The sequence below is a fragment of the Hippocampus zosterae genome, chromosome 16 (genome assembly GCF_025434085.1).
Source record: "Hippocampus zosterae strain Florida chromosome 16, ASM2543408v3, whole genome shotgun sequence".
Classification (NCBI taxonomy): domain Eukaryota; kingdom Metazoa; phylum Chordata; class Actinopteri; order Syngnathiformes; family Syngnathidae; genus Hippocampus; species Hippocampus zosterae.
Genome location: NC_067466.1, coordinates 10,946,705 through 10,969,900, shown reverse-complemented (window position 1 = coordinate 10,969,900; position 23,196 = coordinate 10,946,705). Strand labels below are relative to the sequence as shown.

Sequence of the window (23,196 nt, the reverse complement as noted above, 5' to 3'; positions counted from 1 at the left end):
AACAGTTCTTTTGACTTTGAAATGTGATGATGTTCTGAGCATGGATTCCTGCAGTGACATTCTTTGACTTCTCAACTTGGCAGCAGGGTTGAGCTACAGTGCGGCTATTAATTTTGGATGATCATCGGAAAGCCAACTGACGGTTGTGTTGATAATTAAACTGAGAATTTGTGATTATGAACATGCACAACATAATGATAAAAATGTAGGCACTCTGTAGGCACACGCAGTTGTCCCTTTGAAATCCTCATAACCAGTTATCTGCATCGAGAATGGCCCACATGTGTTCCAATTTTTACCTTGTGCATAAATATATATTTTTTTTTAATTTAAAACATCAGATTGAAATTGTGGAAATGGAAACCCGCCTGAATAATGTCAACTCTGTCATTGAGCGGTACCTACTGCTCACATTGCAGCTTTAATTGTGCAGCCCTGCAAAGACAGCACTGGGAATTGGACTGCGGGGAGGGAGGGCGAATTTAGCATATTTCTATTTGTGGAGGTTGAGCTGCATATGGGGGACACGCCAACGTGCCACGGTGAAGGATCACCTTATTGCTTCGCCGACTTTCAAATTCACATTTTCCGTTTTACTTCCGAACGCCTCGTGTGTTAATAGGCGCCTCAAAAGAGGGCCCATACGAAGCAGGCTGCTCGATGTCAAACTGGCTTCGATTCGTTCTTCGCATACACAAGCTTACAAGTTTTGATGAACATTTCAAATTAGTAATTGTTATCAATTACGCTTTAACCAATTCTTGTTAATTCCACTGCCTCCTAAATGCGCGCGCATCGTTGTGACGCGCGTATAGTTTTTCCACCTCTCGCATCTTGATAGGCAAAAAAGTGACAAATGAACTTGTATTTCCGTTTCTCTGCGCCTAACATGTTGACAACAAGCAAAACGAGGGTGCCCCCGTTCTCATCCGCGCGGCATTGCGCACGCGACAGACACGCGCCCGCGCGGGAGCGCGCGCCCCGGCAGGCGCGCGAACCCGTCTGGTGGTCCAGGTGCGCCATTAGTGAGGAACATGACCGGGCAAGTCTACAATCTGGCCCAGCTCCCCTGCCTGTGTGTGGACACCCTCATTTGCGTAAATTCACATGCACGAGGGGCACCGTGACTTCATTAATTCCTCCTTCCAGTTGATAAATAAATAAAGAGGACCTTTGTGATCGTCAGTTGAAGGAAATAAAAATTACACGTCATGAGGGAGGAAATCACCAGTTGCAATTAATTAAGGTCGAATAAAGAAAAAGGCAGACGTATCACATTATTGTTTTTTTTTAATCTCACGCATTCGTTGATACAAAGGCCCGGATGTGGAGATGGTGCTTAATTTCTGCAATTTTCGATGCAGATGTGTCCAGATTATAAAGCACTTTAATAGCGCAGGATCAACTTGGCTGCAGAGCAAGGGATTTATTTCATAGGGAAGGGGGGAAAATGCATTTATTTTAACTCAACAACGTCCTCCTTCGCATTACAAATCAATTTCCACGGTGTACCGTCAAAGCTCCTAATTGCACCAATTAAGGCCTTTATGCGGGTTTATCCCGATGTAGCCAAAAGAGCCCGTTGTCTAGGAAATGCCTTTTGTTCATCATTAAATTACTAATAGCGACAAAATGGCACTAATTTCAAAGAAAAATAATTAAACAGCTGAAAAGACCCTGATGGAAATCACCGGTTTTGTGGAGGAGCGATTGGACACGGCCTTATCAAAACAGCTGCAATTAGCAAAATCTGCACAATGAGTGGAAAATAATCATTACAAACCACATGCGTGCCTTGTAAAAAACTTTAAGAGCGCAAGATATGGAGCGAATTCGTTGCGATAGCAGGATCGATTGAAAGATTTGCATGATTTGTATGTTTTGCAGCTCTCGCTGTATTTGCACCTCGTTCTCTCCATTCAGCCATTTTACATATTCATATCCCAACTGGTAAAGCGAAAAACAATCCAGGCGTCACGGGCCCGAGCTTGAAAGCATACAGCCCTCACCCAAAAGAAAAACACTTCATTATCACTTTCTCCAAAACAAACACATTTTGAGCAGTCATTTACATTTGGGGATTTTTTTTTAAAGCATCAGACTTCTCTTTAATTTGACGACGCATCAAAGCGGAAGCCTCGGATCTCATCGCGAATTAATGCATTCACAACACCTTCGATAGATAGCCGCTGTTTAATCAACTTAGAACCTGTCACATTCACTCTATGTAAATGCCAATATTGTATTTGTCTTACCTTCTTGGAGAGAGTACAGCAGGAGTAAAGTTACAAGCCACATGCCATAAATAGCAGGTATATTTTTTGGAGATATTTGCAATCCTGGCAAGCGTGAGGCGCGGAGAGGGGGGGGTTTCTTGATTTTTTTTTCTTTTTCTTTTTTGGGGGGGGCCAGGTGGGTCTCCGTGATGGACTGGCGACTGTGCTCCCCGGAGGTCTCTCCAGCCCTGCCGCCCCACCAAGAATGGATGAGAAAGGAGAAGAGCCTCAGCCCCGCCCAAGTCCCTCCTCTCTTACCGGGACTAGCGCGCGCACAAATCCAACATCCACCGCCCTCCACAGAGCGAGTGGACCGGGTCTAGTCGAGGGGGGGTCATATGGGCCTGGATCGTTGGATTTTGGTCATTCAGTGCCCCAAAAGTTCCGCGCTGGATCGCTTGACACCCAAAGGAGAGCGCCCACCTGTGAGGGCAGGATGACCCGGTCTCTTTGCGCAATGTGGACCAAGACAAGACGCGCAACGTGTTGGAACCGAAGCCCTTCCGTGGGACTAACGTTTACCTCTTTTTATTCTTTTTTAAAACGTCTGTTTCGACTATCTGGACTTCTGTTACGTGATACCAGAAGGTATTTTTCTGCAGCGCTTGTGGAGAAAGCAGAATGGAGCGCAGCTTTGTGCACATGTATGGTGCAAAAAGAAAAAAAATAAGACTGTTGGTAAATCAAACTATATTTTTTTAAATATTTATTATTATTGACATTTAAACACCAAATGTGAAGGTGTCACGTGTGTCTTCATAAATGTAACTATAAAGCTAGATCACGCAATGCTCATTGACTATTTAAACTAAATGTTTTGAAAAACAATCGTCTTACTGTAGTGTCAAGAAAAGAAGAAAGTGTCACAAAATATTTTGTCTAGTGCAATGTGGGCTTAAACTCACCGACGCGTGGCTGTTTTTTAAGTTTTTAATTACAGAAACATAAACGATGGTTTGACCATTTTTACACTGAACGTTACCACCGTACTGGTAAAAATACATGCTCTTAATCATTGTGCCAATTTAATTTAGCCCATGATATGATTATTTCCCCCCCTGCCCCGCCGCCAGATCGCCAGTACAAAATTAGCCAATTTCACTTAACCTGTCTGAAAACTGTTGTTTTTCATTTGAACTAATATAGCCTTGTTGATCAATCTATCTATGCCAGCGATTTGAAGTGATAAGCAGGACAGTTAAATAATCTTCCACTAGATGGCAGAATATACAATTTACTGTATTTGCGTGTGCACCTGTAGCCCTTTGTAACAAAAGTTCATGTTCAATCGGCCCAGGTTTCACCCGGAGTAAGTAAATTCCTGAGTGATGAATGACACGAGGACATCATCATTTGAGTTTGTATACATTTTAGTTGGGTGATCTGTGGTAAAAAAATCTACTCTAAACGGTACCACGTCGGCTCAAGACAGGTTAGGAAACGCCAAGTTCAAATTCAAACGATTCTGCACGCAGCTGATAGCAGCAGATCTGAGTGTCAAAATTTAACACACTGCCGACATCTGCTGGTTGACAATGAAAATGCCCAATGTCAACAATGTACAATGTAAAATTAATGTTAAGCGGTTATTGACGTATGGTTCTTTTATTTATTTATTTTTATGGCGCCTGGTTACACATTACGCCTTTGTTCACAAGCTAGACCGGACTGGTAAAAGTTACATTAGGTAAAAGAAAAAAGGCCCTTAACTTTTTGTGTCTTCTACACAGTGATAATTAAAGTCTGCCAACAGCAGTTAACGCACATATATTCAATAAATAACGATATCGGACACTCATTTGCCGTTCTTACCAGTAGTTTTTCGTTGCTGTCTTCTCAATGAATGATCAGGTGCATGAGTACAAATTCTTTACTGACAACAGCTGGTAAAGGAGTTTGAGGACGTCAATGCAGGCATTTGGACTGCACTCTCGGGGGTGTTTCCCTGTTGTATTGTATTCCCTACACCGATGACTAACCACAGATTTTTAAACCGCACGATTTTTTACGTGAAATTGAAAGATTTCACGTTAAAAATCGTATTCGTAACTTCATTGTTTGTGCCAGAAGTATGGTGAAAGGCAGAACAATTAAATATTTTTCCTCTAGATGACAGATGTTAAAAATTAACCTGTCAACAACGTTAATGATCATCAAATAACCCAACAGTGCATAATATTAATGGATGTCAATAATAAATATTCTTTATTGGAATAGAAACATCTACACTGTTTTTTATGAAGACCTTTTGGCCTGTATTTTAATGTTGGCCATTCTACTTGGAGAACGTCCTATATTTCTGAGGTGGTGATTGGTGTGTAAAATGTGAGAATTTGGTTTTCAGGTGTGTCCAAAGTCGGTCCTCAAGGGCCGCTAGGCTGCCTGTTTTCCAGCTCTCCCGCCTGCAACACACCTGATTCAAATCATCAGGATCGTTCAAATGCTGCTTCAGAACTGGCTGATGAGCTGATCAGCTGAAGCAGGTGTGTTGCAGGTGGGAGAGCTGGACATGTGTGGTTTAGATTGATCATGCCCTGACAATAGTCGCAAAACAAGACAAGGTTTTGCTCCACATTTTTATTTCGTTGTTTCAGTAATAAACAGATTAAGAGCTGTGCAGACATATTTTATATATACATATATAAAATGCAGATACGGTATAATTAGTCACCTGTTGCAGGTGTGCACAATTACGAAAGTAGCTATCCACCAGCACCCCCCTCCCCCACCACACACACTCCAGAAGTCATCTTTTCAATGTGCAATTTCATAAACATAAAACATAATAGTTGTACATTCATCTCCTGATGTGTTGCTCATCTTCTGATTATCCTTGCTTGGCACAATTAATCTGGAGAACACTGGTGCTACATACACTATATGTGCAATATGAGACCTAGTCACATGGTCATGGAGGTTCATCTAAATTCACAGGACAAGGTTTTTATTTTTTATTTTTGCTGAACTATTAAAAAAACAGTTGTAAAACTAACATCGGCATGGAATAATAATACAGTGGATAGAGTTTAACCAAGACTTGACAGACAATGCATGGGATAGGAATTGAATATGATTTTCTCCTATATTAGCTTTTATTACTTTATCTCAAAGAGCTAAAGCTATGACTTTCACCGTATATATAGATATATAGCTAGTTTTGGTTTTCTTTTTGGAGTGTTCTAGATGCCGACTCATATCACATGCGTGAATTGCATTAGTTGTTTTTCATAAAAGCAGCAACATTGGTAAGACATTCACTGTGGTTGGGAGGATTGTCTAGTTCAAGCGAGAAGCTAATGATAACATCTCTATCTTTGTAATACTTGCAAGTACAGTGTTCGCACTTTGGGAGGCACTAAGATGCAACAAGCAGGTGCTAGCTTTATTCCAAGCAAAGAAAAGAAAGCACAGGGGCCCTCTCATTTGTTTAAAGGTACATTTTGATTGCCACGTAAAATTTTACATGCCAATTTCCAAAGCAATTACGTTATGTGTTATCACGCAAACGATCAAGAGAGAGAGAGATTTAACCTAGCTAAAGCTACTTTAGATTGTCTTTCATTTCTCTCGTGAATGAAAAATCAATGTACTGCATTTGAAACTGAAGTATCATTTGCAATACGCACAAACATTGTGTGGCGTCACACAATCCGAGACTTTTTAAACCACTTTTATACTTGAATCATAAACAGTCAAGATTAAATGACTTGCTGTGTAAACAAATATCCCTTCAGTGATGATAACGATGAGTAAAGCCATGTTTAGCGTATATGTGCTTGGAAAAATAAAAGAGTGTGCTTTTGAATTTATGGAAAAGCGCCGAGTATTAATTAGATTTGACACATAGGAAGTCTAAATATTGGATTTAGGTGCTTTTGGTTAAATATTATAGGTGTAAAACTGTGCAGGCTTGACAAAAGCATCTAAAATCTTCTATATGTCCTTTGCATTGCATGTACATTTGAAAATCAAAGCCAGGCAGGCACATTTTTTTCCCCAAACATATCCTGACTGTATCGTACAATTCTGCAATGAGGGCCTACACATGAAAGCACGCGTAAGGTTTCAAACGCATGCACGTCCTCATTTCTGCTTTGTAGGTTTGGGTTTCGAATCCACTTTCGATCCTGAGAGGCCATTTTCTGTGTTGTCGATCCCTGATGACGTTACAAGGCACTCCTTACTGCACGGTGGGTGGAGGTGGGAACGAGGAGGAGGGGTAGTTGGGAGTAAAGGGATTCAAAAGAAGAACAGACACCAACGGTATCTCAAACATAGAGGATCGGACGTCATGGAGGTGTCGGGCACAACGCTGTGCTCACCGTATTGACACAACAAGAATTATCAGCTTTCCTGATGAATGCCAAAGTGTCTGGCACGCAAAAAAAAAAACAACAACAACAAAGAACTCACTTTTTCTCCTCAAGCTTGGAAAGAACAAAGAGAGTGAAGTTCTTCAGCAGCATGAAGCCCATGAGCAACGCAATGGCTCCGCCAACAGCAGAAGCGATGATGATCGTCAGCGTGTTGTCCACCTCCCGCACTGCAGAAAACAAAGGAGTCACTCTTTGTAATATACATCAATGCAAAACAAGACGACAAGCCCGATACAGAATGATCAAATGATGAAAAAGCTTGAGTTCTTTCCAATTTATATAATCGATTACAAGATCAATGCATATAAGAGGAGTCATTTCCTTAATGTGTGGTTTCTGCTTGAAAACAAACCAAATAAAACATCGAGAAAAGACGACTAGAACAACTCAACTTTATTTGGAGTTAATCAGTGGCGATTAATATGGTGGCAAATGTGTCCTGGTTTCCACTTCACATAAATGTGATGGGTTAAAACTGAACACAGCCACATCCTGTTTACAAGCAGGTGCGGCGCACACACACACACACAGTATTCAGTATACTGTGTGTGTGTGTGCGCTGTGCGTGTATTGTACAGGCTACAGGTCACATCAATGGTAAAAAAAAGTTTTGAAATGATTTGTTCAGGGGTGTGTTGACTTTTTTTTAAATCCACATCATTTAGCTCCCCTGATGCACACCAAAAGGTTTGCTTACAGATTCAACAATAATACAGCCTAAGCAGCCGAACAGGGCAGTGTAAATATTTAACTATATCTTTTGCTTAAAACAAACAAACAACAACAATAGCAACAACACTCGCAGCGTGTACAGTATGTGTGTGTAGTGCAGTGCCTGATCCAAGCAGGACTAGATAAACCTAAACCTCGCCCTTCGTTACCAGGAAAGTGTGGCACACTCACACTCGTCCACCACAATTAGTTTGAAGATGGCGCTATGATTCTTCTCCTTTTCTTTGGGGTTGCGTCCAAAGCAAGTGTACTGGCCTCCATCATCAAAGGTGATGTTCCACAACAAGATGGAAATGTTGTTTTTCCGGTTCATCCCCACAAATTCGAAGCGCTCTTTATACATCTTCACCTTTGGCACCACCCCCTCTGATGGTATCACTGCGTCACACACCTGACGGCAAAGAAGAAAACGATGCCAAGCGTTCCAAAAAACCCACACGAGAGCAAAAACCACGCCGTCGTGTCGAGATGTTTACCGTTTGCATGGTTCCGTTCTCATTGAACTGCCATCGAAAATAAAGGTTCTCGATGCCAATGCAGCTGGAGTACGTGCAGGGCAACATAACTGTGCTGCCGTTGACGGCTTCGAGGAATGGCACCTTGCCGACAGACATCTCCAAGGCTTGAGCGGACTTCACAACTGAAGAGCAACACATTAGGGTTAGAACCGGTGTTTCCCACCCTTTATCGAACCTACGTTGTTTTTACTTTTACAAGAGAAAAATCTCACAATGACAAGACCCAACAAAAATGTCCCAATATAAACATTGCATTAATTATGACGACTGGATTGATGTTTGGGGACTACCCCCCCCCCTGGTCTAGTTAAAATGGTATAACCCAAGAGGCAAGGTGCGGCTTGCCATCGTTACCGTCAGTTGCTATTCATGCTATTAAAGCATTAGTCAAACGTCATCATGACTTGTGTCATTAAAAACCAAACAATTGACTCACAAATGTACTTGTACTGGACATTAAATCAAGTCAAACAAAAGTGAATAATGCTTCCATCTAGTGTGTATTGTGTAAACTACATGCTGACAAAGCTTCGTGCTGAATTACAGGCTCAGGTGCAAAGACGCCGAGAGAGAGAGAGGGAAAAAAAGCTTAAAACGCGCAAAAAACAAAAAATAGATGTGCATGCATCTGGTACTAAACCTTTGATGCCGTTTGTGGTGCACGAGTCACAATTTGCTCCTGAACAACCGCAAGGTCAAAATGAGGTCGAGCATCATTGCAGCAAATAGGGAGGGTGACGGAGGTCGTATGTGAGAGACTGTTATTGATTCCTTCACATCGCACCCTCGTTATCTCAATTCCTCTTCTGCGATGGTGCATGGTGAGTTTGCAAAAATAGTAACAGTAAGAGTGGAGCTCGACAAACACCTCTCCTGTGTTCCTACTCCTCCGCGTTGACAATTACGTCTACCACACACACAATCCATTAGCGCAGTGTCATCATTTGGTGTCAGAGTTACCGTCGCCTTGTTTTGACAAACGGACTATGAAAGAAAATTGAGAATTATCAAGTTGACCTTTAGGTCTGGCTCCTATAAACATAACCGTAGACATTTCAGATGTTTACTGAACTTCATCTCTGGGTCTTAACAAGTGTAATGCACCCAGAGGTACCATCGCATTAACCGCCCCCATGCATAATGCAAAGCCAATTGAAAACAAATAAGTGCATCTTGGGCATTAATGCAGAATGAATTTTGATGCTCTCCAAATGCGGTAGGTAGTCTTTCCCGGCCACATCCGCCCCTCAAAGCTTGATTCGTTGAATTCAGTTTAGCAGCTAACTTCAAATTAACCCTTCCATGCACCCTGTAACCCGATAACACAATAAGACGTCCATTGTAGCAACCGCTGCCCCTGAAAGGGTTAAAACTAATTTTAGGCCGAAAAACAACATGACCCAATCGTAATGCAAAGCACGTCAACATCAATGAGCAAAGGTCAGATGAGATAAATATATAATTACAAAATGCTATTTTAAAATGGGGCATTACCAAGCAGTACTGCGACGATCAGGTTAAGGGTTGCGTGCGGAAGGCCCAGCCTCAGGGCATCAACCCAGATCCCACGGACCTCCATGTGTATGCAAAATCTGCACCGTAAACCACTTCAAGATCCAAACCTGACTTATGAAATTTCTTTCAGCCCTGCTCAGCCTCAGCAGTTTCCTGGGTAGAATCTGGAAGCCTCTGAAGAAAACAAAAGACAATTTAAACTACTTAAAAGTATGTGGATTCTCATAAAACATCAGACGGACATCTTTGAGGAAAAAGTTACAAAGTATCCTCAAACTGTAAACCTGCAAAAAAAAAAGACACATGACTGGCTGGTGAGTTCAAGTTCAAGCGATAACAATGCCTACCTGCTTCTGCCCCACTGAGGCCCAGAGCGCGGCGGCTCAGCGGCCAACTCTCACCGCGCTGCACCGTCAGGGTTCATTCAAGGAGAATCCGTCAGTCCGCACTCTCACTGCAACGGCTGCCACGTTGCAGGAGCAGTCGGCTAGAGAGACAATTGGAGAGGAGAGGCAGCCGGACGGGAGGAATCGCCACCAGTGGAGACCCCCAAAGCAGCTGACTCCTCCTCCTACTCACCTCTCAGGCTATCTAACAACTTTTCCCTGTCCTCTATACTGGCTGTGTGCCACCTCTCCCTCAACCCCCCACCCCCCTTGCCTCCCCATCATCACCTTCCCCCATATCCCTTCCCTTTCCCTCTTCTGTTCACTCTCCACCTCCCTCCCCCCGGCCCTTCTGATGACTCGGGTTGTGTATGCAGGCACTTTTGTCAGAGCGTGTGATGAGCAGGAAAAAGTTCTGCAGTGCAGATTGGGCTTGTGTAATGCAGCCCCAGGGTCGATTCACAGCACATGGCGAGCATTCGTAAGGATGAATTATTTGCTGGATGTCTGGGCTTGCCATATCTCGAGTGGACCCCCATTACAAACATACAGTGTGATTTTGTGTATCATCATCTATGCACATCCCATATAATGTTCAAAAGGTCACTTACAGTATGTCACACGGCACCCGGCGCTCCGCTGTGATCCGGGCCATGCAGCTGCAAGTGCATTGTGACAAGAGTGGTGCAATCATTTTTCATAACGGGACGGCTCCTTTAGAGTAAAAACGCGGTCAGTCATCAGCGAGGAAGATTGATGTACTCTTCACTGCAGGACATTATTGATGAAAGGCTTGGCTCACCATAGCCAGACTTTACTAGTCATTGTCAGTTGAGAGCCAGCGTCCAGATTCCTGTTAATTATTGTGAGCGTTTAGGTCGCTATCAGCGGCGTTGTGACCATCAGGAATTTCGGGAGATTCCTGAACGGACCGTCCTTTCCAGCAAGACGGGAATGAGACACAGTTAATTACTTTCATGTAAAGACAATGGAAAATGATTTTTGAGATGTGTTTCGAAATACATTCCACACGTTTGAAGATACACTTTAGCACCTGCCTTTATTCACATACGAATTGACTCATATTCCTAATGCAGAGGGTTCAACATGAGGCCGGTGCCACCTGGTTGTCACTTCTGCTCTTTTTGGTGTGTGCATCTTGACCACCTGGGGGCAGTAGAACACAAACATACCGATAGGCATGGAGAAGGAGATAGTTACTACTCCCTAGGAAGCTGCAGTAAAATATTAGGTCATTTGTGACAAAAAGTCATTTGAGTTTATCGACGCATTAGGTAGCTGTACATTGAGCTCAGTTGAATTTTTTTCTTTTGCTTTTCTGAGAAATTTGTGGTTCCAGGCCAACATTTCCAGGTAAGGAAAGGGTAGTGTTATCCGGTAGGAGGTGGAGTAATGAGCGGTTGGCAGGATGTGGCGTTCTCAATGAGAGATGATGTGGCCAGTTAGATGGCTCACCGCACTCATTCTCCGACTGGGTTCGGTGAATGCAGCAATAGTGGGAACTCTTCCAAACCGGGGAACAGGAAGAAAGAAAAACGGCCTGTCTGATTGACAGGCTGCTGCTGCACACCATGAAAGTGACTGGAGTGTGTAGGGTACACATTTAAAATCTTTCCTTCAGTTAAAAAAAAAGGCTAAAACTCACATCCACTTTCATGATGACAGCTCAACAATTGCTTATTTTGATGTAGACAATCATAAGAGATTCATTTCTTTTTTTAATGTAAACATCATAAACAGGTTCCGCGTCATACTTTCAAATAGTTTATTATAGTTACAAATAACATTCTAGACAAAAAAAATAGTGTACAAAATCAAAATACAAAATCATAAGTGCAATGTTACCATTATACAGAAGTAAACAACAGTTGTTCGTTTTCACCAGCACTATGAAAGTGAAAAATAGTGCTTGGTAGTATGTTAGTGGGGGCGTTTCATCAGCAGATAATTGTAGTGATCGCAAACGCATTAACTCTGCTTGTTCCAACAAAAGCAAAATGATGCCACATCACTTGCCCATCAGTAGCAACGGTGGGAAAATTCAGCCAAACGTAGCTTGAGCAGAGCGGCAATCCTTGAACGAAAAAGCGAGACGGTACAACCATCAACCCAACGACACCACTACACAAATTGCGACTAGCCCTCTGTGGATCACAGATGCTACACCAAGATCGAACAATCCTAACAACATCCATCTCATATGCAAGGCCATATAAAGCCATTTCTGTCCCTTGCTTGGTCACGGCTTCATTCTTGTACCTGCAAATTTTGTTGTTCACCAAAAATGGGCTTCTGGTTCAAAGAAATTGATGTAATCCAGATAATAAACTGATCAAATTCATACCGCTCGTACTTGCGCTTGGCAAGAATCTAACAGGAATGCTTGGGGTAAAGTCATGACAAATTCACCCAACTGTGCCCGGTTTAATCATCATCATCATCATCATCGTCATCGTCGTCATCATCATCGTCGTCGTCTTCTTCTTCACTGCCGTCCTCCTCCTCATCGTCTCCGCTGCTAGGCTCAGACTCTTCATCATCAGAGCTATCAAACTCCAATGTCTCCTTCGCTAGAGTCAGATGAACCGCTTCCTCGGGTTTACTGATGCAGCCCAGCAGTCAGGCAAGCGCACACAGACACATACACAACATGTGAGATGGGCTGCTATTGGAAAGTGTAGCATATAAGCAATAAGCCTCAAGTGGATTGTACAGTAATACCCAGAATGCTCAGCTTGACCCAGCCAGCCTACCGCAGAGGGGAAAAAACTACTTAAAGCCACATGACCATTCATCCAGCAAAAGACAGTTCATGGTTGCCTGTGGTTTGGCCTCTGGAGTTGTTAGTTTCTTCACCTGTATTCACAAAGTACAAAAAGGCAAACTGACTCGCAGCTGCCAACCAAGAGGAAAGATTTGACAAGCAAGAGAATGTTAATCTGCTCATATCATGATTTCAACCCTTGAAAACAGCCAAAAAGACAGCATGTGACTAAATTCGCAGCAACAGCTTTGTATCTTAAGGCCTCACTGGGAGCATAGCGCAAATACAGTCATTGTGTTTATTGTAGCTGTGGACTACTTCCGGTTCAATGACAAAGATCGGGTGATCAAAACTGCTGCTGTGAACCGAGATTATTTCAAGAACAGCAGAATGACTTCACCATATTCACATCTCCGACTTGGCAGCGTCACCAGAACAACACCATATGGACTCCAATAGCAATTTTATGAATCGCAGAAATCTGTGATACATAATATCTAACACTGCAAAAAGACATTTCAATAAAGCTCAAAAGGTTCTCATTGGAGGAACAAACGTGGAAGAAAACATTTTCAAGCTGTGATTAGTCTCTTTCCCAAAATAGCCACATCAGTCCCGAGAGGAAGAGCAGGAGAGAGGCGGCGGCTCCTGTGGGCCCTCACCACACGGTTGGGTCCTTGCGCTTAGGCTCCGGCTCCTTGCGCTTAGGCTCCGGGTCCTTGCGCTTTGGCTCCGGGTCCTTGCACATGGGCTCCTGTACGTTCATTTCCAAGTCCTTATCCCTGCGCCTCCTCTTGTAGAACTTCACAGCCAGATAGGAACAGAGGAGAATCAGTACAATCACGCAGCCGCTGACAACTGCGATGACCAGGATGCTGATCTCCGAGAGGGAAGCTAGAAGCAAGAATACGAAAACAAAATAAAAGTGATAAAAAGGAGGAAGGCAAACATTTGTTGGTGCTCGAGCTGTGTCAACTGCAGAAAACAGAGATAACGTTTGGAAAAATAAACACAAGAAGGTTTCACCAGTTACTCTTGCCTTGCCATTCTACACACCGGCATCCGTCATTTTTGACCCAAAGTACATACAGCTACTCTATCGAAATAATATCAACTGTAGTGACTAGACTGGATTGTTGGCAGACTTTCTTCCAAGGTAAGTCAATTTCGTACCGCACCGGCACTGAACAACACCCTAAGAATCTCTGAGAGCACAGACCTTCGCCAAGGCCAAGCTGTTGACATGCTTGTAAGTGTGCGTGTGTTTGATTGTGAGTCGGTAGGACTTCCACGACCGCTATGTGGCAAAAGTACTCACATTCCCCGTTCAGGATAAGCAGTGTTGAAAACGGATGGAAGTGAAACACTTACCTTTGGTGACGACAGTGAGGGTGGTTTCTCTGTTATCGCCGTGCACATCTGGGCGGTTTCGCACGTTGCAGATGAACGTGCCATTAAACGTTGGGGGCACCTCATGCAGGGTGATCGAGGCGTCACTTCTTGTAACATCTCCTGACCACACTGCACGGTCTTTAAAACGTCCACTCTGAGGAGGGTACGGAACCTCTTGGTAGTAGAACACCTGACGGACATGCACAAATCAATGTGTTGAAGGAAAAAAAAAGTACGGACGTACACACACGAGCGCACGCACAACAATTTCAGATGCATTGTATAATACAGTATTTAGTAAACAATATATTTGTCATTTGTCTCCAAGATGACACACCATTTCCCTGCATGCTTTTTGTTTGTTTGTTTTTTGAGAAAGCATCCAGTCACTTTTAAAACTATTTGGGATATACTTACCTCAGTGGGCATGTACTGTTTTCGTCCACTGGGCTGAGGCTTTCTGTTAGTTTCGCTTTACGCAAGATGAAAGTATCAACTGCCTACAGTCACTGCCTTGTAATTGTTCAATGAAAAGCCGATTTAATGGTTTGGCATGTTTTGGCTTGTTCCAGACCGCACAAAGTAACCATACTCCTCGTCTTTAACATGATTCGATTTGTACCTACCGACTCTTCTCTTTTAGAATTCAGGGGACGGAAGTTCCAGGACACGATAACAGACTGAGTCGACACAGGGTGACTGGAGCGGAAGGTGCACTTGAGTTTGACCGTGGTGCCGTTCACCGCCTCCACCTCAGACGGTGCATAGATTTCAATTCCTGAAACGAGCGCCACTCCTAAATAGAGAGGGAAAAAAGTACAGAGTCGGGCTGATTCCTAAAGCGTTAATGATTGCTGAAGAGTCTGAAGGTCACATGTAGGCTGGCTAATGATAGACGACAAATATTCCTTCTTCTAAGGCAAAGAAGACTACTACCTACCATTTGGAACAGTGTTGTTGATTCCTTTATTTTGCTGTTGACTGAAAACATTTGGATTTAACATCAAAATGGAGAAATGAGACAAGAGAGCTACATTTTAGCTTGTTCTTCCAGATATATACATTTTCATCTACTGCACAACTTAGGGGGACTGAGCCACTGCACAAAACGGTGGCCAAAAACCATTGCAACCATTTGGAGTGTCCTGAAGATTAAAGTAACACGCATCCCCAATCCATTTCAGTTATTTTTGTTAAAAATCAGCAAAGAGGAAATTAAACACTAATCTGACTGCATAATAAAAGACAATCTTTAAAAATCGATCATATATAAATAAGCCACAATAAATTAAATTGTAACCCAAGGAAAAAGAATCTAAGTCACTTCCATATCAATCATTAAACTGATTTAAATGACTGAAGGAGTCTCCCTGATTTGCTTGTTCAAACACAATGTGTGTCTGTTTCATCACAGCCAAGACTAATAATATTTAGTTCAGTCAGCAAGGCGTGCCTCATTGACACCTTCCCATGCACACAAACACGTGTGTAGCCATCCACAAAAAGGCTCTTTGGTAGTATAATAAAGCAATAAAGGATGGCATTTAAACATTGATCGTGGCGTATTAGTGAGCCTACCTAAGAACCTAAGAAGCAAATATGCCCTCAGGAGGTTGCGCTGCAATGCACGCTACAAAATCCTGATTGTCACAATTGTTGTTTTAATGAAGGGGAAGGGATTGACAGGTGTCTTTGCTAAACTGAAAGACCCCCCCACCCCATCTCCTTTTAATTAGCATTTTCACATTTGCACAGTAAGTCAAACTCATACAGTCACCTTAAAAGCCATTTTTAAATAATCTTTCAATAATATAAGAAAACCTTTATAAGTCTCACAATGGAGACATTCCCAATTCACAGCAGCAAAGTTATGAAAGGAAGAAGTAGAAGAACAAAATATAGGAGCTGCAGGATACACTCAAGAGTACAATATTGGGTACATCAGATCCAATACAAGAGCTGTATCAAGACAGCTGCTGTTACAGTTTACAAAGATAAAAATATTCAGTTCTGACTGACACGGTTGAGAGAGAGGTACCGGTATTTATTTATAGTCTCTGTGTGTGAATGTTAGGGGCATCTTTTTTCAAAGACAACACAAAAACACACACCACATCACAGGATAATCACTCGGATTGATCTTTCAGGCATCCAAAAATCGGGTGTTTTGTGACTTTGATCAGAAGGGGGGGCGGGACGGGGGGGGGGGGGGACTCATAATATTATCCTATTTGTGAAACCGCCCCCCCCCCCCGTTTAAGAGAAGGACAACACATTTGAATTGAATTTGTAGAGGCAAATATAACCCAAGCATGATACCGATCCAAAACCTGAATGTATTGCTGAAAATGTCTTGACAGAAGCCTTAATCAAGATAAAAACGCATAATTTAACACGCGCTTTTTAAAATACGTGTTTTTAAAAAACATCACCATATGACCTGGAATAGTGTGCACAGTGTATTTACGTCAGTTTAGTAAAACAAAGTAATTTCCAAAAAGCTATAGTTGGGAGACACAAACAACATGTCTGAAATCTACAACTCAGTTTTAAGTGTTGACCAGCAGGCCACTGAGCCCGAAACACATTACCACACGGAGCATGCGTGATATTTCAAAGTTCTAAACAACAACAAAAAGATTACTTAAAAGTCACGTTGTTTTCAGCGGAACGTATCGTGTCTTACAAAAGAAAAACGGAATGCGTGCATGTGTCATGAACGTTTCTCTAACTCTCACCTGACAGGACGAACCCCCCGAGGAGAAACATTTGCCATGTCGAACACATGAGACTGACAAACATCGATGCCGTCTCAACACGGACAGTCCCTTCGTGAAAATATAAAGGGGGGAGGCATGTATGTTCCCACGGTTGGCAAAAACAAACCAACAAATATGCGTGAATTCCGCTCCTTTCCACTCCCCACCGTGTAAATCTTGAGTCACCTCTCCGAGCAAGAACACACCTGATGGGCGGTGTTTGACAACTTCTTGCATAACCTGTTGCTCTGCCTCCTCAGATTGTCTCAATGTAGCCTCTGGTTTAATCCTCATATATAAAGAGATTTTTTTTCCTTCTGATTCTTTTTTACCTAAAATCGCAGGTCTCTGCGAGTTTAATTCCTGCGACACAAATACAAATATAATACAGTACTAACAATCTTTGCCTCCACCTTGTGGCCAACATAAAAAAACAATAACGCAACAGAGCACAAAACACTAAAACATAAAACAAAAATACGATTAATTCATTCAAAACAAAGGTGAAATAACACACATTTTTAAAATGTTATCAATTTCCTACAGTACTCTGACAAAATGCTTAAATGAATTCAAACGTGTATATTGTTTACACGCGAGTAAAATGTTCAACTAATAATAATAATAATAATAATAATAAGATATTGTTATTTTTGAGTAGAAGAGGGGAAATTACTATACCATTTTGTAATCATGTGCAACCGATAGAAATGGTTTTAAGTACTGTACATTATTTTAAGATGCATTATATTGGAATGCAGGATTTTTTTCTTCTCAATCATGCTGAATTTGGGAAAGTCCACAAGAAAAGCTCATTTAGGCATCATTTCTCAAAGTATCGTATTGGTTGAGGGAATCAATTTAAGGTCGAGAATTGAAGAGTTTTTTTTCTTTGAGTGGTAAAATATTAAGGAGAAAAATACAAACGAGGCCAGAAATAAAGGTTTAGTGTGTAAGAAAGTGTCTACATATTATCCCATAATTCATTGCGAGCCTGGCGCGCGGCTGTAATGATCCTACCACGAAAATGAATAATATCGTATTTATATGTTACGGTGTTTACATAATGACATCTAGAAATATTTCAATATATATGTGTTTTTAAAGCCTTCACGAATGCCTGCATTGCACTCACCTCCCTCACAACATTAAAAGCAAAGTGTCGCACCGAAACACTCTCTCCTCAACAAGCTCTCTGGTATTTGCCTTCTTGACACGCCTTTTGTTGTCTCGCCTAGCTTAGAGTCCTTTTGATGCTACTATAGCGAGCATCCCCCGCGTCAAACTGCTAGACAGCTGTCAAGTCTACGACGCAGCTCCCGTCAGCCTCGGCTCGAGAAGTGACGCTCTGCACTTTGCAAGGTTGACCGTTTCCTAAAATGCAATAACACATGACATTATTCCGCATTTCGTGTCGAACGCGAAGCACGTTTGTGTCAGATGCAGCTTGCAGTAATACTAGTGTTCTGCGTGTAGCTAGCTAACAACCTAATGAGGAAAAAAAACCCTCTGTGGCTCTAACAGGGGGTCTCTTTAATCCTAGCGTTGATTCTGGGATTTTATAAACAGTCGCCTTGAAAGCGAAAGTAGTCTGGGTGCATATTAGGCCACGCTGTCTGCTCCTAAAACGTTAATCGGCTGCTGCGCGGCTAATGTCTCTGCTAGCTTGGAGTTGATGCGTCTCTCCTCCTCATATAAACGGCGTAGATCCTGTGCAGCTTTATACTTTGCATCCTTATTTTTTAATCGCCCGTGCATGTCTATTTTAATTTAGTAGTTGGTAAACGCTCTGGTCTATTCTGCAGGATGAGTGGCGATGGTGATTGTTTCAACCCTGCTGCAGTGGCTCAGCCAGTCGAGGATGTGCAAGGAGATGGGCGGTGGATGTCACAGGTATGGCGGAGGTATTTTTATAGGGTCCCAATATAATTTTTATAAACCAGTCATAAAAGGTGTCATACACCGTTACAAGCCATGCATATTTTCTTGCCTGTTCTATACAATTCTGGCTTCCAGATAGGGCCCTGAAAGATTAAACACACATGCTCTGGGTGCCCATTTTGGATCCAATGTACTTGGAGTACTATTTTATCCAACTTGTTTAGTAACGCCACATGGTAGGTCCCTGCAAGGTTAATCCGTCGATGCTAATAGGACTGAGACAGTCTGCTACAATTCAAGCTCTCCATCAGATAGGACACCAGACGTTTCACACAAGCGGAGCAGGATTTTAGTCTTTCCCATGTGGCGAAGACAAATTTCAGCTAAAACTCCAGGCTGAATTTATTTCCTCCCTGACAAAGCTAGGATCGGTCAATAGGAATAACTACAACATACTCAATTTTTTAAAAAAGCACAAAAAATGTCAACATCTCCATAACGCTTTTCTGACAAGGTTGTGTTTGTTATTTTGTAGCACACTCGATTTGTGCAGGAGTGCAAGGATGGAGAACCAGATGTGCTTTTTGTTGGGGATTCTATGGTACAACTAATGCAGCAGTATGAGGTGAGTTGGTTCTTACTGCGGTGGATTGTTCTCAGTAATTTCATCCATTTTTGGAACTTGGAAAAATGACTACCCGATTTGCTTGTACAGGTCTGGAGGGAGTTGTTCTCACCACTCCATGCTCTCAACTTTGGCATCGGAGGCGATAACACCTGCAACGTGTTGTGGCGGCTGCAGAACGGAGAGCTAGAGAACATCCGTCCCAAGGTTGGTGTGACTCCGTTTGCCTGCTGTGTGCTTGTGTCCTTGCTCACATGTGCAGTCTGTTCCTGCACTCAAACATACACATGGCTGCCCCTGACCTTACCAGCTTGGCTGTATCAGGAGCAGGTGTCGTAAATGGAGTAGTGGGACCTTACAGCAATAATGTTGACTGTCCAAAAGCTTTGCAGCTTAAAGTTGGACCCAAATTTAAACTCCGCATTATGTTGATTCCCTTTTCTTTTGGCTGTTACATAGAAAGTTACTGTGACGCAAGATGCCTCTTTTTCAGATTTTTGTCCAACATTCGTACCTTTTTCCGTGGCGTGACAGTCAGAGATGATTCCCAGTAGCCGTCAATGCTCCTCCAAGTGCGTTGAACACTGTTTCTTGTTTTATTTTGCTATGTTTCTACTTGTGTTGGTTTGATTGGATTCTTGACTTGACTTGATTCTCATTCGGTCTCAAGTCGCTTTTTTATCAACAACAGACTTTTCTTTGACTCTTCTGTGACTTTGAGTGCATTTGCGTTACAACCATTTGTGTGATTTGATATAAAACAAGCACTGTTCTTGTCACAAGTAGTGGTGTATTCTGTGTGATGTATTTTAACATTTGACATTACAGTTGTGGTCGGTTTCATATTAGTATTGTGTGACAGTCAATGAAATGACTTTACCCAAGGGTGCGACATTCCAAAATAAGGAGTAGAAAAGCTTTCATAAGATGGACAGGAATGTCACTGAGTTATGTAAACGGCGTCGGAGCAACATTCTCGTGTGCACACAAGACTCTAGTTCCGAAAAAGAACAGTGAAAATGAGCCTAACATCTGTTTTGGGTTTTGTTTTAGATTGTGGTGGTGTGGGTAGGAACCAACAATCACGAACATACGGCAGAACAAGTTGCTGGAGGAATTCTTTCGATCGCAAAGCTGCTCACCTCCCGTCTACCCAAAGCCAAAGTAGTTGTGCTGGTAAGTTCACATTTGTTTGCTTTCGGTTCCATCAAATGGATGAACTCTTTTTTTTTTTTAAGGCTGCATTTCTTTCCTTTACTGAGTCAAGCAACATACTTGGAATAGAAAAATATCACTGCATACAAAAATGTAAAAAACAAACAAACAAACAAACAAAGACCGCAGGACCCAGTTAGGGTTGTAATCTTTTAATGTATCTATCAAGCACTATCCCTGCTGTCTCACACAAAGTGTGCCTGGCTTATTCGGTTGAAAAAATGTCAACAAGTGAGACGTTTTAAGACTGCTGCTTCACTTTATTGGCAGCTTGGCATCTTCAAGAAAGCAACTGCAACCATAAAGCGCCGTGAAAACGAAACATTTCAAAGGTCGGGCACAAGCCAAGTGAAGACCAAGCTTCCATTTAAAATTTGTTGCGTTTGCATTGATTTCAAACCAAACCGGTTCTCAGGGATTATTACCACGGGGGGAACGTCCAAACCCCCTGAGGGAGAAGAACGCCGCCGTCAATGACTTTCTGCGCTCCTGGCTGCCTCGCCTGGGCCAGGCTCAGTTCCTGGACGTGAGCGGCGACTTTGTCCACTCTGACGGCACTATCAGTGCGCAGGTCATGTTCGACTTCCTCCACCTTACGTCGACGGGTTACCGCGCCGTGGCCAAGCCCCTCAGTGACCTGCTGCTTCAAATACTCGAGGAAACGCCGGAGGAGCGAAGGGCGTCGCTGGTTTGAGTCACTGACACGCGGCGGCGCCCGAATCCTGCCCCTGGTGTCGGGAGGAGGAATGGCACCCTGAGATGGGTGGTTGGTGTTGGTGCTGTAGAGGGAGAGAGAGACATCACTACACTCTTGAAATGACTGACTGCTTGAGATCTTGTGTGAGCGCACTGTCAGATCAAATGAAGTATTTCTCTTGATTTCTGAGCTCCATCACTCACTCACTGACTCACTCACTCTTCCTGTTATCTTGTCATGGTAAAATGTTTGACAGCAACTCCGGTAACTTGTACAATGTTTAAAGTCTGCTCGGAAGGAAAAAAAAAAGTGCTTCATGCCCTTCAATCTTTACTTATTATTTCACAGTATAAAGAAAATAATATTTGCCAAACAGCACAGAAAAATAGCACAATTTTGTTTTGTGGTTTATCACCTAAAGACTCTATTTGCTCTTTTTCAGTGACATTCAGTTGAAATGCTTTGTTTCCAATTTGAGCGACGTACAACCAGGTTACCCGACATCATGGACGCATTTTGTTTGCAACAAAATTGAACTTGTATCAACAAAGTCACCTATCATATATGTTGTTATGTATCCTGACGTGGACGGGCACTCTCTCCCCCTAGTTCCCTGTCTTGATGGTTATACAGTATTTTCTGTCTTGCGCACCTTTTTATTATGTTAATGTTTTTTTGTTTGTTTGTTTTTTGTAAATTTTATCACCCTCGTTGTGTTTCGTTTTCTCACTGACCTCTAACACAACCTTGCTCCTTCTGTAAATCACTACCCAATATTTTAGGAATAAAAAGTTGCAGAAGCTACTGAATATCATCACGCTACCATGCAAAAAAAATATGTCGGCGAACTTATGCTAAAGCTTCTTTATAGCTCAATAAGTCACATACTGAGCTTCAAATTATCTTAAGTTACTGCTGTCTTAAGCTCTGCACAATGCGTGCTGTGTTCAAGTATGTATGATTAAGTGTGTGAGTGAGTGCGCCGAATGTAGTTGTGTACAGTTTTGGAAGTTGGAGTGGTGCGAGTGTTTAGAACTGACCCCGGCTGTATATAGGAGATGTGGAAAGGATGCCTGAAGGGGAGTTAGATTACAGGAGTTTGTCGGTGTGATCCATCATGTGCACTTGTTTGGCTTGTCGTCTCGTTCTTGAGTTAAAAGTAAAAGCATTCCAATAAAGAAAAACCATGGATGGAATTCATTTGCGTCCGAGTGGCCATGCTTAGTTTTCTTCAGTTTTTGCTTCTTGATGACAGATGGAAGGAATTAAGGCAATTCAGCTTTCGAGTGAAATTTCAGGATACTGTGATTTAATTAAAAAAATCTCTTTGATCTTTAAACGTTAACTGAATTTGACCTCTAGAAATCTGAATGCAAGATGTACCACTGTTCAGTGCTTCGGTACTTTTTGAATAGCTTGCTCTTCTCTTAGCAAGGAGCTCAGTGATCCAAGTTCACAACAGGTTTTTAATCCATAAAGATTTTCAAGGCTGTCTTACACCTTTCTGTGACTTCTCGATTTCTTTAAACATGCTTTTTGAATGTTAAGAGAAAGTCTCATTACGTAAAGTAGTAGTAGTAGGCCTTGGTGTTAATCAGAAACGAGACATTTCTATTCCTCAAAAGTCTCGTTCATATTGTTAGCCACTGATGCATTCAGCATAGTTTGAACATTAACAATGTGCTTGAATATTGGAAAGATGTCGTAAAATTGATTAAATTAAGGTGACAGCCTTCGTAGAACATATCGTTTTATCGCAATTGGATATTTTTGTTGCAGGTGTCGAGTTAAATTTCCCTTTTAAATCACGTGTTTCGTATACTCACCAACAGGGGGCGCTGTTAAATTAAAAACTGGAAAAGACTGCTACATGCGATTTTTTTTATCAGCATCCTTACTATGATCGTTGCCATTCACCAGCCACCCCCTGACGTTTTAGTTCAAATGGCCCAGTTACATATGTTTGATTTACGCAGCGTTCATGTTTCGGCTAGTACATTTTATCTGCCCTCCTCATCAGTTAGGGAAAGTTTATTTTA

General features: G+C 42.3%; 4 protein-coding genes across 6 annotated transcripts in view; 1 reads left to right on the top strand and 3 right to left on the bottom strand.

Annotated features, from left to right (window-relative positions):
* The window catches only part of LOC127588285 (cell adhesion molecule DSCAML1-like), a 44,345-nt gene extending 41,843 nt beyond the window's left edge, over positions 1–2,502 (bottom strand). For 2 of the 3 annotated variants that reach the window (XM_052046939.1, XM_052046940.1), the window contains exon 1: positions 2,256–2,502. In XM_052046939.1, coding sequence (XP_051902899.1) covers positions 2,256–2,298 — 43 coding nt within the window. In that variant the 5' untranslated portion in view covers positions 2,299–2,502. The remainder of the gene's footprint in view (positions 1–2,255) is intronic. The other variant, XM_052046941.1, reaches the window with a different exon arrangement.
* A 2,715-nt stretch (positions 2,503–5,217) lies between these two features.
* scn4bb (sodium channel, voltage-gated, type IV, beta b) lies at positions 5,218–10,070 on the bottom strand. Its single transcript, XM_052047016.1, has 6 exons — positions 9,765–10,070; positions 9,397–9,591; positions 7,861–8,024; positions 7,556–7,775; positions 6,690–6,819; positions 5,218–6,459 (listed from the first exon to the last, which is right to left on the bottom strand). The coding sequence occupies exons 2-6, from the start codon at positions 9,479–9,481 to the stop codon at positions 6,360–6,362; spliced, it is 699 nt and encodes a 232-aa protein (XP_051902976.1). The 5' UTR covers positions 9,482–9,591; positions 9,765–10,070; the 3' UTR covers positions 5,218–6,359.
* Positions 10,071–11,575: 1,505 nt separating this feature from the next.
* mpzl2b (myelin protein zero-like 2b) lies at positions 11,576–17,022 on the bottom strand. The gene is made up of 5 exons (XM_052046380.1): positions 16,719–17,022; positions 14,607–14,776; positions 13,960–14,170; positions 13,251–13,482; positions 11,576–12,426 (listed from the first exon to the last, which is right to left on the bottom strand). Exons 1-5 carry the CDS (start codon positions 16,780–16,782, stop codon positions 12,249–12,251), a joined length of 855 nt encoding a protein of 284 aa, XP_051902340.1. The 5' UTR covers positions 16,783–17,022; the 3' UTR covers positions 11,576–12,248.
* A 909-nt stretch (positions 17,023–17,931) lies between these two features.
* pafah1b2 (platelet-activating factor acetylhydrolase 1b, catalytic subunit 2) lies at positions 17,932–22,353 on the top strand. The gene is made up of 6 exons (XM_052047468.1): positions 17,932–18,101; positions 18,545–18,632; positions 19,156–19,245; positions 19,336–19,452; positions 20,299–20,421; positions 20,876–22,353. The coding sequence occupies exons 2-6, from the start codon at positions 18,546–18,548 to the stop codon at positions 21,152–21,154; spliced, it is 696 nt and encodes a 231-aa protein (XP_051903428.1). The 5' UTR covers positions 17,932–18,101; position 18,545; the 3' UTR covers positions 21,155–22,353.
* Positions 22,354–23,196: the final 843 nt, after the last annotated feature.